The 14,315-nt window shown below is 38.2% G+C and overlaps 1 protein-coding gene across 1 annotated transcript in view; it reads left to right on the plus strand.

Annotated features, from left to right (window-relative positions):
- LOC126824038 (uncharacterized) overlaps nt 1-14,315 on the plus strand; it is a 183,324-nt gene that overhangs the window by 24,336 nt on the left and 144,673 nt on the right. The window contains exon 2 of the mRNA XM_050553188.2: nt 4,951-5,217. Within this exon, the coding sequence (XP_050409145.1) occupies nt 5,118-5,217 (100 nt within the window). The 5' untranslated portion in view covers nt 4,951-5,117. The remainder of the gene's footprint in view (nt 1-4,950; nt 5,218-14,315) is intronic.

The raw sequence follows: 14,315 nt of genomic DNA on the forward strand, positions 1-14,315 counted from the left end.
TGTTGACCAGATTAAAGATTGGGACATATTATTCAGTTACAACAAGAGTGGTATTGAGCCTTTAAAGAATTGGTTTCCTTGAATTTTATATTCATCTACAATCTGATTATAATACAGATCTATATTTCGTTTCATTTTTTTATACACTCGATGGCCCACACTACATGAAGATCTGACCAGTTGTAGTGGAAGGTCGCATCAGAGGTCGTACGAGTGGCTTTTGACCCTATGATGTCAGACATTGATTAATCGATCAACGTTGATGTTTCTAGTGGTTTACCCACATTTCCGTGCCCAAGAAGTCACTGTAACAGACCGCTTCATTGGCTAATCCCTCACTTTATTAACCAGAAGGCCAGTAAAATAACAACTCTTCCAGATCCTAGTGTAGTAAAGACAAATAAAACAAAATTTTGAACTATAAAAAGACGAGACGAAATAGGATCTGTATCTTAATCAGATTGATTTGTTTAGAAGCTTTAACTGAACACGCAGAATTGTTTTTCTAGAATTTTATATTAGTTTAGAACCTCGAACTGCGGCAATACTATATACCGGAAAACAACCAGAAAACACCATTTTATTCTGAATACCGGAAAAACACTAAATACCGGAAAACACACTAAATACTGGAAAAACACACTAAATAGGTAACCCGGAGACTGGCACCCTAAATAGGTAACTGGGAGCCTGGTCCTCTGTGTGCCTGGGTTAGGGTTAGGGTTAGGGTTAGTTTCCGGTTTATAGTATAGCCCTTAGGGTGGTTTCCGGTATTTAGTGTGTTTTCCAGTATTTAGTGTTTTTCCGGTATTCAGTATAACATGGTGTTTTCCGGTAGTTTTCCGGTGTTTTCCGGTTGTTTTCTGGTGTTTTCCGGTGTTTTCCGGTATATAGTATAGTCCCTTGAACTGAACGCTGAGAATTGTTTTTCTAGAATTTTATATTAGTTTCGAACCTTTAACAGAACGCTGAGAAATGTTTTCAGTGAGTAGGATTCTCAGATCATATTTTATTAAAACCCTGTCAAGAAAAGTATGTACATGTGACAAAGGATGTTTTATTACACAAGCTCTGAAACTGTGGAATTTACGCAATAACCTGTCATTCTACAGTGTTTTGAAGAAAAAACTGACAACCAAGAGGCTTTCAATTAATATTTATTTACTGTGGTGTATTTAATGTGTTTTGTATATATCATTCGACTTTTAAAACATATTTGAGATCCACAGTGGCTAAGTGGGTACAGCGCTGGCTCGGTAGCCTGGAGGTCACATGTTTGATCCTTGCATTGGAGGAGAAAGTCCATCAGTATTTTCCGACATGGTTTTTCCCTTGTCAGTGGTGCTGGATAGAAAGCTTGACAAGGACAGCTGTCAAGTTGTTCGGTTGGGGTGAAAAACTGAGGTCCTGTGTATACATCAGCGTGCACATAAAAGATCCCTTGGCAATTTGATATAATGGTAAGCCATAGTGCCGTTGCCCGGACAAAATTTCCCACATTGCACACTGTATGGCGTATGCTCGTCTTCTTTAGCCCAGTTCAAACAGAACTGTAGGACGTTATACCCCATTTCATTTCATTTAAAACATTTTTAAAGGGACAATAACACTCTTGCTGGCTTGACAGATCCAGAAAATAAAAAATAGCCTTATTCTAAGTACTGGTTACTACTGTGGAATTTGATATAAGAGTAGGTCATAGTGCACTGTATGGCATATGCCCGTCTTCATTAGCCCAGTTCAGAGCAAAACAGTAGGACGTTAAACCCCATTTCATTTCATTTCTGCCACATCTTTAAATGAGACTTTGTTTATTATCATAGCATAGTACTTGACAATTGAGACTATCTTGTTAAAATTTCAACCACTCATAACTTAGCTACAATTAAATTTAAAATGTTCAATATACCCATATTCATTTTTCATTTTCTATTTTTAAACTATTATAGCAAGAACATCCAGCTCTTTATCTTAACCTTACAAAACATAACAGATTGAACATTAGTTTTAAGTCTTACTCAGGAATTATTACACAACCGACGTCATATTTCTTTTAGATTAAAAAAGCTTTAAAAAAAGGAATCAAGCTTGGGAAATATTCTTAAAGCAGATTTAAACTCACAAAAAGACAAAAGATTAAAAAGCGTAACGATGGATTTTATCATGATTTAGAAGCCATTAAACTGGTTTATAGCTACTGTTAATGCTTCTTGCATTCAATTATATAACACAACAGAATTGTGTGACAGGCAGATTTAGAATTAACCAAAGATAGTTTTGTTAGCAATGTATATTTTTGGATATCGCTAGTTTTAATATCATTATCTTCTTATTTATACTGTTCTTTTAATCTTTATTTGATTAACTTGGACGTCCAGTGTTTGATCCCAGTGAATGTCCAGAAAGTTTATTGCGATTTTCCACTTCAGGCATGGTTCCCCCCTGTCAGTGGTGCAGGACAGAGGGTCTAGCAAGGGACAATGTATAGTTGTTCGGATGGAATGATACACCAAGGTCCCATGTACACATTGGCATCAGCGCGGGAAGTGTTCACAGGGGTGCTATAATTAATAAAATAAAACCAAGTACGAACAATCCAAACCATAAGACAGAATTTGAAGTCCTAAAAAACGTTATAGGCAAAATAGTGTATTCAAGCAAAATAGTGTAATCAGCAAATGGACTGCTCCTCGTGTACAAAATACACGACAAACAGTGGTAACAGGTGTCCAATGTATATCTATTTTTTTAATGGTCGACAATTTTTTCACAGGGGAGGGGGGAAGGCGAAACTTTTTGCAGGGGAGTGGAGGCTTTGCCCCCCGTCTGCGCCCCCCTAGTTATGGACCTGATTGGCATGCATGCAAAAGATCCCCTGGCAGTTGGAATTCGATATAAAAAAAGGTCGTAGCACACCGCCCGTCTTCATTAGACCACTCGAAGCAGAACAGTAGGAAATTAAACCTTATTTTCATTTCATTTTAATGAAGAAAATACACATCACACTTTCATTAATGAAGGATTTATGTCAAAGTTGTGACTGGGGTGTTGGATGGACGAATGGGTAGCGCGTGCGTGTTGTATCATTAGGTCTGTCATTGAGTCAATTGGCATGGTTTCGATTCCCCGGTTGTACATGACAAGGACTAGGATCGTCTGTCCAACCTTGTGGGTTTTCTCCGGGTCCTCCTGTTTCCTCCCACTGCTAAAGACCCCAACGAGCAAGCGAACTATTGAAATAAAATTAAACAATATGTTAGTCCCAAAATGATCTAGTTTGTGTCAAGTGGGTGTTAAACTCCATTTCTCTCTATCACCCCCCCCCCCCCCTGCTACATTCAACAACTTTTAAGTTGCAATACAAACTGCTGCAATGTACCCTGGGATATAGGGGGTCATGGTGGCTAAGTGGGTAAGACGCTGGCTTGCTAGCCTGGAGGTCGGGTGTTCGATCCCTGCATTGGCTGAGAAAGTTCATCCAGATTTTCCGGTGTGGTTCCCCCTTGTCAGTGATGCAGGATGGAGGGCCTGACAAGGACAGCTGTCTAGTCGTTCGGATGGGATGAAAGATCGATTTCCCGTGTACACATTGGCGTGAACATAAAAGATCCCTTGACAGTTGGAATTCGATATAAGAGAACGCCGTAGTGACCCTGTCCGGGCAAAATTTCCCTCATAACACACTGTATGGCATATGCTCGTCTTCATTAGCCCAGTTCGGAGCAGAATAGTAGAACGTTAAACCCCATTTCATTTCATTTCATTTACCTTGGGATATAAGTTGAGGATAAAGAATATATAAAGGATTTGTGGAACTGTGGCTGCCAATGTTTTTATTGACAATTGTGGCTGTTGAGATACATGTATATATAAGTACTGATAGGTTAATGTGACTAGAGGGAAACATGACGACTCAGTGTTTTTATACAGTTTGTTATAATAGACAGCTGATATAGACTGCACTGTGTTGATCTTGTTTTATGAAGTTGACTGATGGCTCAGTGAGTAAGGTGCGAGAGAAAAATGGGGTTTAACATCCACTCGACAAAAAACTAGGTCATTTCGGGACCAACATATGGTTTAATTTTATTTCAATAATTCGCTTGTGCGTAGGGGTCTTTAGCAGTGGGAGGAAACCAGAGGACCCGGAGAGAACCCACGAGGTTGGACAGGCGACCCTACTCCTTGTCACGTACAACTGGGGATTCGAAACCACGTCAGTTGACTCAATGACAGGCTTTATGATACAGCACGCACTGCAAATCATTTGGCCATCCAACCCCCAGTGAGTAAGGTGCTGGCTCACTAACAGTTGTTGTTAACTCCGAAAGTTCCCCCCCCTTGTCAGTGATGGGGAGGGTGGGGGAGGGTTCTGGCAAGGATCAGTGTATCGGTGTTTAGATGGGTCCCAAGAACACGTTAAAAGACCATTGACAGTTGTAATTTGACTAAGGACTGGCAGAAACGCTGTTGTACCACAAAAAATCCCTTATATTACACACTGTATTGGAGATCTTTTTTCTGGCTTCATATGTTATATATATAGTTTATTATTTAGACATTTATTAACATGAAAAGCGTATAATCAACTCTCTAGAGCATCAAGATGATTGAGATATTGAATGGTTTAGAGCTTCCGATCTATATACTACAAATAAGGTCTGTCATTGAGTCAACTGGCAGGGTTTTGATTCCCCAGTTGTACGTGACAAGGAGTAGGGTCGTCTGACCAACCTCATAGGTTTTCTCCAGGTCCTACGCGAATGCGAATTATTGAAATAAAATTGGACCATGTGTTATTCTCGAAATAACCTAGTTTGTGTTCAGTGTATGTTAATCTCTCTCTCTCTCTCTCTCTCTCTCTCTCTCTCTCTCTCTCTCCAACAAGCCAAACGGACCAGAAAGTTAAATTAATCTGTCTCATTATGTTAATATTTTATCTACTTTTAGGAAATTACTTGGCAGTATAACATCAGGACAAGTTCCAACGAGTTCCAGACAGAATGGGGGGGATCTACTAAATCTTCAAATTAATTAAGTCAAGTGTCACCAGGACTATTGACCATTTCTCCACGGGTACTCGAGACACACGGATTGCTGACAACACTGAGTTCAAGATGGCCAATCGTAAATATTGCTATTCGACTCTTATTCACCCGTCGATGAAAGATGCCATTAATTTACATAACTATTCTACACTCAAGCTGGCAGTACTTGGTAAGTGGTTCATTTTTATTATTAATTATCGGGCTAATATTTTGTAGTGTTTCTTGTCAGTCTTCATCTGGAAATGGAGACCGGTGTCCCAAGCTGTATATGCGGTGTCTGGATAAAACTAGACTTTTATTTTATAAAAATAATCTTTCGTTATCAAGTACAGCACATGGGTCATTCGATGAATAGAGCTCTAAAGGAATGGGAATCGATTATCAGGTCACCCAACGAAAAAATTGACCTGAAATCTTAAAAGGGTTATGTGTCCGGATAAGCAATTTAAACGTTCACGTCGAAACGACTCAATATTTTGAGTTGAAATTTTGAGACAGGGTAAATACACCATTCCTCTATATTTTAGCGCTTAAATTTCATACGTACTCGGACTTTTATTTTTGAGACACTGTTCAAATCAGGATAGTCCCTTTAATTGGTACACCAAACGGTACATGTGCAGATATACATCAAATCATTACTGGCTTAATTACCAGGAGGTAGGCGCGGGCGGGGCTGCATGAGTGGGCGTCTTATATAGTTTTGATTTTAAATTAAGAATTTGACAGAGAAATAAATCATTTTCCTGAAGGTAATCAGCTGGTCTCTTTTATGATGTTTCTATAAAAATGCAATAATCATTAATTGTCAATTAGTTTATTGAATACTGCATATAAAACAAAAATGAATAGCATCATTAAATTACTTGTAGAAAATTGATTATTATAAAGTTATTGAACGTATTATTAGTTCAACCATTTGGTTTCCCACAGCGAACGAGGAGCGGGGGCGGTTGATGGCCGAATGGTATCATAAGGTCTGTCATTGAGTCAACTTGCATGGTTTCTATTCCCTGGTTGTACGTGATAAGGTGGGTCGCCTGTCCAACCTCATGGGTTTTCTCTGGGTCCTCCGGTTTCCTTTCACTGCTGAAGACCCATAGGTGCAAGCAAATTGTTGAAATAAAATTGAACCATATGTTTGTCCCAAAATTACCTAGTTTATGTCAGTGACTGGAGGTTAAACCCCATCTCTCTCTCTAACAATCGGAAAACGTATGCATTTTCCTTGGATGCTTCATATGGGGCTATACTATATACCGGAAAACAACCGGAAAACATCAGAAATAAAATAAAACCAAGTACGAACAATCCAAACCATAAGACAGAATTCGAAGTCCTAACAACGGAAAACTACCGGAAAACACCATGTTATACTGAATACCGGAAAACACTGAAAAAACACTAAATACCGGAAAACACTGAAAAAACACTAAATACCGGAAAACACCCTAAATAACTGAAAACACCCTAAATAGATAACCCGGAGAAAGGCTATACTATAAACCGGAAACTAACCCTAACCCTAACCCAGGCACACAGAGGACAAGACTCTGGGTTACCTATTTAGGGTGCCAGTCTCCGGGTTAGGGTATTTTCTGGTATTTAGTGTGTTTTCCGGTATTTAATGTTTTTCTGGTATTCAGTATAACATGGTGTTTTCCGGCATTCAGTATAACATGGTGTTTTCCGGTAGTTTTCTGGTGTTTTCCAGTAGTTTTCCGGTGTTTTCCGTATATAGTTTTGTTGTTCATATGGGATTTGTGATTATTATTTTTAGAGATATTTTATTAATTACCTATTTCTCTCTCTCTGTTTTGTTATGATAATTATCATTAAAGATACTTTTTAGAAATATTTGATTATTTACTGTTGAAAATGTGTATAAATAATCTAGTTTGGATTCTCTGGTACCATTGTCTTGTCTTGTCGCGATATTCCCAGGAGTATTGATTCTTGTATAATCACCACGGTAACACACGTACATGCGTGTTTGTTTATCGCACAAGTTAATCAGGATATGATTGTATTTATTCGCGAAACGTTTAATGAAGGTTGGCGAGTGCTCGTTAAGTTAATTATTTATGGAATCTTGGGTGTAATTCTATTGTTCATGTTGATTTGATCACTGCTGTGTAATTTTCTTTTGATTAAAATGTCAAGGGAGTGGATCGGCACCGAAAGGCAGATGAAAAGAAATGTATCCGATATAATTTGACGTGTCTATGTTTTATCTGACAAAAAGTGTCAGACTTGATTATGCTGTCTGCTATATTTCCATCGTAAATATGTTTGATTTGTATCAGAATAACATCCCCAATTAGTTTGATCTGATTGGTTATTTCCATTAATGATGTCGTAAGCGTTTTGTCTGCGATTGGGGTTTTCAAGCCAGGTTCGTAGTTGTCAAGGTGATGTCTGTGAGAGCGAGAAGACATATCGGGACACATTGTTCAATTTTATTTCAATAATTCCCTTGTGTCATATCGGGACACATTTTTCAATTTTATTTCAATAATTCACTTGCACTTAGCTCTGATATGAAACCGTAGGATCAGGAGAAAGCCTTAACCCTAACCCTAACCCTAACCCAGGCACACAGAGGACCAGACTCTGGGTTACCTATTTAGGGTGCCAGTCTCCGGGTTGACTGACTGATCATCTATCGCGCACACGTTTTACCATTCGGCCAACCAACCTCCCTCTGTAGTGGTTGTATCATAAGATGTGTCATTCGCAAAAGCGAATTATTGAAATAAAATTAAACCGTATGTTAGTCCCAAAATGACCTAGTTTGAGTTGAGTGGACATTAAACCCCATTTCTCTTTCTCGCTCTCAGTATCCCTTGAGAGTTGAAGTAGGCAGTAGGTATGCTGAAAAAGTGTATCCTTCTTTGTAAAAAATTAAAGAAGCAGTGGAGCTATACCAATGATGGCAAGTGAAAATTTGTAAAACAGAGGACAGGGCATTCACATCCAGTGGAAAGAATCTCTCGTGGCCCCAGTGCTTCAGATTCCTTTAAAAGAATTCCCTGTTGCACATTTAACTATTAAACATACATTATGCAAGAGCTAAATCTGCCAATTGCAGGTCTTTCTTATCTAAATTATTTATTAAGAAAACAAGACCATAATCAACTCTCAATATCATCGCTACTAGATTTGAATACATTTTGTGATAGATGATTTAACGTCAAAAAAGGTAATCAAGACTTTGTTTTTTATTGCACCGATTTTAGTAATGATGATTGAGACTAGGCCTAAAATTCAGTCGGGGAAACAAAACCAGGTCACTTGACAGACCTTATGATAAAATAAAACCAAGTACGAACAATCCAAACCATAAGAAAGAATTCGAAGTCCTAAAAAACGTTATAGGCAAAATAGTGTATTCAAGCAAAATAGTGTAATCAGCAAATGGACTGCTCCTCATGCAATGCGCACATGTTAACTATTCAGCCATCCATCCCTCCGCATGTAAGAGAACCCTTGACAATTGAAATTCGAAATGCGAGTCTTCATTAGCCCGGATAGCACAAAAGTAGAACGTTAAACCCCATTTCTCTCTATAATTCATTTCTTTAGATGAATTTTATAAATCAATTCATCGAAGTATGAAATAGCGGTGACAAGACGTTATCACATTAATCACAAGTTAATCTTATTCTTCAGTGAACTCTCATCCATTTTATATACAGTTAAATTACTAAATGTTCCTGCTTCCGGCCAATTTACACCGTTATTTACCGATAGTCTGATAACACATGACTTGGTCTCAACAGACTTGATCAGGTTCCCTACACGACTTAAAGGCTTTTATTAGCGGCATGACCTTGACCGACCTTCACGTGTCTTTCTAGTTGTTTGTAGATGAAGCATGAAAGGCCTGTTAATTAAGGTAAAAATTGCCATTAATTAGCGGAAGTGTATTATATTAGTCTGGTTCACCAGGTATTCAAGTCATCGCTTTTATAATATTATATGGATTCGTTTCCTTCTTTGATGTGATTTGCAATGCCGTTCAAAGGGACATCAATAACTGCTTTCCATGTGCATCGAACAAACTGACAAAGTCTGTGGTGAATAGTGGAATTATGTTCTGATTTTATTTTAGCGTAATTCTATCTGTGACTGTATTTTATATGCTTTTATGCGATGCATTTGAAGATTTCATCGTGAAATCTGCAACTGGATGAATCAATATATAATAAAGAGAATATTTGCTTGTTTGAGGATTCATCAAAGGAAACCAAACAGTTGTTTACATGTCTATTATGCCATGTATTTGAACACTTCATCATGGCATCTGCACTACATATGGCATGTCCTTAAACATACAGGGGGTTGGATGGCTGAATGGTTAGCATGTGTGCACTGTATCATAAGGTCTGTCATTGAGTCAACTGGCGTGGTTTCGATTCCCCGGTTGTACGTGACAAGGAGTAGGGTCGCCTGTCCAACCTCGTGGGTTTTCTCCAGGTTCTCCGGTGTCCTCCCACTGCTAAAGACCCCTACGCATAACCGAATTATATGGAAATAAAATTGAACTATATGTTAGTCCGAATTGGCCTAGTTTGTGTTGTGTGGACGTTAAACCCCATTTCTCTCTCTCTCTCTCCTTAAACATACATTATGCAAGAGCTAAATCTACCTATTGCAGGTCTTTCTTTAGGCCTGAAATGTTATCTAAATTATTAATAGACATTAATTAACTTATCCAGACCATAATCAACTCTTGATGTCATCTTATGTGTCGGATTTACACTGGATTTGAAACTGATCTGCTGCTCAATGTTCATTGATGAGTAAATCCTAAAATGGATAATCAAGACTATGTTTTTGTATCTTAACGACTTTAGTAATGAGGATCGAGGCTAGGCTTTAAATTCAATCGCTAAATTCTCGGTTCATAGTGGATCAATTTGAATGAAATGTTCAGCAAATTGCCTTTACATTATCTAGTTTTTAACTATTATAGCGAGAACTGTCAACTCTTTATCTAATCTCCCATAATATATCTTTAAGGAATTTGCACTGTATTTAAGTATGCAGTAATAAATCTTTGTATATTAAAGAGCATAGTTGTTTGTTTGTGAATTTGCTATGGAAAATAAACAGTTGAACTTGTAATTCTTTAAATTTTCCGGCGTGGTTTCCCCTTGTCAGTGCTGCAGGGCCTGTCAAAGAGGGCTGCCTAGTCATTCGGATGGGACAAAAAACTGAGGTCCTGTGCACACATTGGCGTGCATGTAAAAGATCCCTTGGCAGTTGGGATTCGATATAAGAGCAGGCCATAGGGCAAAATTTCCCTCCCAGCACACAGCATGGCGTATGCCCGTCTTCATTACCCAAGTAGGAGAAGAACAGTAGTATATTAAACCACATTTCATTTCATTTATAGATCTTATTTATAAATCTTTAAATATTAACCCACTTATTACAAGGTATTTAACAGTGTTATTTAGTTTGTATTTAGGGGGCATGGTGGCTAAGTGGGTAAGACGCTGATTCGCTAGCCTGGAGGTCGGGTGTTCGATCCCTGCATTGCCCGAAAAAGTTCATCCAGATTTTCTGGCGTGGTTCCCCCTTGTCAGGGATGCAGAATGGAGGGCCTGACAAGGACAGCTGTCTAGTCGTTCAGATGGGATGAAAAACCGAGGTCCCGTGTTCACATTGTCGTGCACGTAAAAGATCCCTTGACAGTTGGAATTCGATATAAGAGTAGGCCGTAGTGCCGCTGTCTGGGCAAAATGTCCCTCATAGCACACTGTATCGCGGGTGCCTGTCTTCATTAGCACAATTCGGAGCAGAACAGTAGGACGTTAAACTCAGTTTCATTTCATTTCATTTTTATTTTGTATTTAGTGCAGTATTCAATAAAAATAACGATTGTTGCGATTATTATGTATGTTATGAGGAAACCTTGTGAAGCGTATAATATATTTCTACACTACACAGTTCCATTACTTTCAGGAAAACTCTTGCCTTTTTCTGGCTAATTCTTATCTCAAAAATATCAGTTATATATAAACATGTAAAGGGGGTGTGGGGGGATTGGTGGATGTAGTTATCACTGCAATCTGATTAAAACACAGATCCTATTTTGTTTCGTTTTTTATAGTTCAAAATTTTATTGTACTTGGCTTTACTACACTAGGATCTGGAAGAGTTGTTATATAACCCGCGTTCTGGTTGATGTGAGGGATTAGCCAGTAAAATGGTCTGTTGCACCAACTTCTTGGGATGCGATACACGGAACTGTGGGTATCCTACTAGAAACATCAACTCTTCTTGGTTAATCAAATGTCTGATGTCATAGGGTCAAAAGCCGCTCATATGCCCCCTGACACGACCTCCCACTACAACTGGTCAGATCTTTATGTAGTAGAGACGATCGATCTGTATTTTAATTAGATAGTCTTCAATGTGGTAGTTGATCGATTGCTGATGGAAAAGAACCTTTAGAATTTTTTTAAGCCCAGACAAAACTAGTCAGGTGTGGCGCGCACCTTTGAGGCTGCTTAGTCATATGGATGGGATAAAAAAAAACTTCAATGGAAATAAGATGGAAACATTTCTGTCTGGTCAGAAGTCTCCAATCTAGCTTTAGTATCAATCTGATTAGAATACAGATCTATATTTCATTTCAGTTTTTTATACTTTCGATGGCCTACACTACATGAAGATCTTACAGGTTCTAGTGGAAAATTGCGCCTGAGGTCATACCTGCGGGGTTTGGCCCTATGATGTCAGATATTGATTAATCAATCAGCGTTGACAATTCTAGTGGTTTACCCACAGTACCATGCATCGCATGCAAAGAACTCACCATAACAGATCATTTCATTGGCTAATCCCTTACTTCAACCAGATCCCAATTTTGTGAAGACAAGTAAAACAAAATTTTTAACTATAAAAAACAAAATGAAATAGGATCTGCGTTTTAATCATATTGTTTTATTATGTTAGCGAGACACTATACCATACCTTGTTGATTGTGTAAACTATAAACTACTAGTACAATTTCACTTGACCTTCTCTAATACCAGAAAAAACATCCAAGTTAATCCTTGCGAACTGTAATGAAAATAGTTTAATGGATTTTTTTTAAGAGCGACTTAAAATAAGTTGGGTCGACAAGCGTTAATCATGGATCCTGTTTTATAGTTAATTACGGAATGGTGTCCACGTAATATTAATCCACACTGACATTATTCGTGAATAGGTAGTTGTCCTCCATGTTGAATCAAGTTAGTTCAATGATTTACATTTAACGCTAAAGCTAAGCAGATCAATCTGATTAAAACACAGATCCTATTTCGTTTCGTTTTTTTATAGTTCGAAATTTTGTTTTACTTGTCTTTACTACACTAGGATCTGGAAGAGTTGTTATCATTGAAGTGTTCTGAATGGAGTGAGGACTTAGCCAATGAAACGGTCTGTTACGGCGGGCTTAAGGCGTGTTTTGCACGGAACTGTGTGTAATCCACTAGTAACATCATTGCTGACCTATCGTTAAAACCGTTCAGATCTTCATATAGTGTAGGCAATCGAAAGTATAAAAAAACGAAACGAAATATAGATCTGTATTTTAATCAGATTGCAGGCAGAGCTAAGCAATTTCATTGGTCAATGCTAATTGGGACGATATAACTTTCATTCTAGTTTATGGAGAGTTATGAAACTTGGTGCCCAGGTTCTCCGAAACCTTGACTCAGTATGATTGTTTTACTCTATCTAAATTCATGCTGCATTACATTCACAGTACGCCAAGAAAGTTCATCCCGATTTTCCGGCGTGGTTCCCCCTTGTCAGGGATGCAGCCCGTCTTCATTAGCCCAGTTCGGAGCAAAACAGTAGGACGTTAAACCCCATTTCATTTCATTTACATTCACAGTACAGTGCCTCCATTGTGTATACGACTTGCAATAGCAGACGGAACTGATGTCTACATAGATAAAAACAATAGAACAAGCTTGCTCAAATAACGGAAGAAATTACAAGTGAAAAAAACAAGATACTAGAAAAAAAAATATTCACTCAGTTAACAATAAACAGCATGTAAATATTATTAGGCTACAAATTGCCATGGTTACAATTAATTCTGCAGTCAATGATTGTTTATCAGATGGTTGGAGCAGGAAGACACAGAGAGAGTTTTATCTGATGAACACAATATTGCATTGTTGTCAATAATACACATCAAGCTTGACAGCAGGCTTTTTAAATACCAGTGGAGTTGGATGGCCGAATGGTTAGCATGTGCGTGCTGTATCATACAGCCTGTCATTGAGTCAACTGGCGTGGTTTCGATTCCCCGGTTGTACGTAACAAGAAGTAGGGTCGCTTGTCCAACCTTGTGGGTTTTCTCCGGGTCCTCCGGTTTCCTCCCACTGCTAAAGGTCCGTACACGCGAATTATTGAAATAAAATTAAACCATATATTAGTCCCGAAATGACATGGAATTTTTTTTTTTTGGGGGGGGGGGGTTATAATGTACCTGTAGAAGTCGTATCTGTTTTAATATACGGGCTCGATGACAGTTGGGGGGCAGGACCCGGAATGCCAGAAATATTTTGGGTTACAGATGGTGGCAATGGTCCTATGGAATTTTGACGCCCGCAAACTCGATTTCATGCTATTCCAGCCCCTGAATACAGCAACTTTAAAGTGGTCTAATATAGCCTAAATTAGATGGCTGACTTAAATTCCATTCAACCAATCAATTGTTTACAGTCCACAGCCATCGGACCATTCGAAGAAAAATTTTGAAAATTGAACTGTTGCAAACGCGTTTTCTGCTATTTCAGCCTGTGAATACAGCAACTTCAATGTGGACCAAATATAGCCTACCTTTGATAGCTGACCGTAATCCCAAACAACCAATCAATTGTCTAGGGTTGTGGGGCCTCGCCCTCCCAGAAAAAATTTTGAAAATTTAACTCCGCAAATGCATTTTTCTGCTTCTAATGAGTTAAGCAACTCCAAAGTAGTCCAATGATTTTGTAACCGAAATCCCACTCTATGCCACCTGAATTCCAACCATCCAATTAAACTGTTGCAGCTGCATTCACAAATAATAATCAATACCCAAAAAATGTCGCACAAAGTAGAGTGGCTCCAGATAAAATTGTTTTAATCCATAATCAATTTAGTACAAATTTGTGGTATTCAGTTAAAAGAAAAGTAAAATTAGTGTTTTATTAGATTTTGGGCACTTTATTTTGTCAACTAGATAAAATAATGATATTTTTTTTTTCCATTTAC

Source organism: Patella vulgata, chromosome 6, assembly GCF_932274485.2.
Source record: "Patella vulgata chromosome 6, xgPatVulg1.2, whole genome shotgun sequence".
Lineage (NCBI taxonomy): Eukaryota > Metazoa > Mollusca > Gastropoda > Patellidae > Patella > Patella vulgata.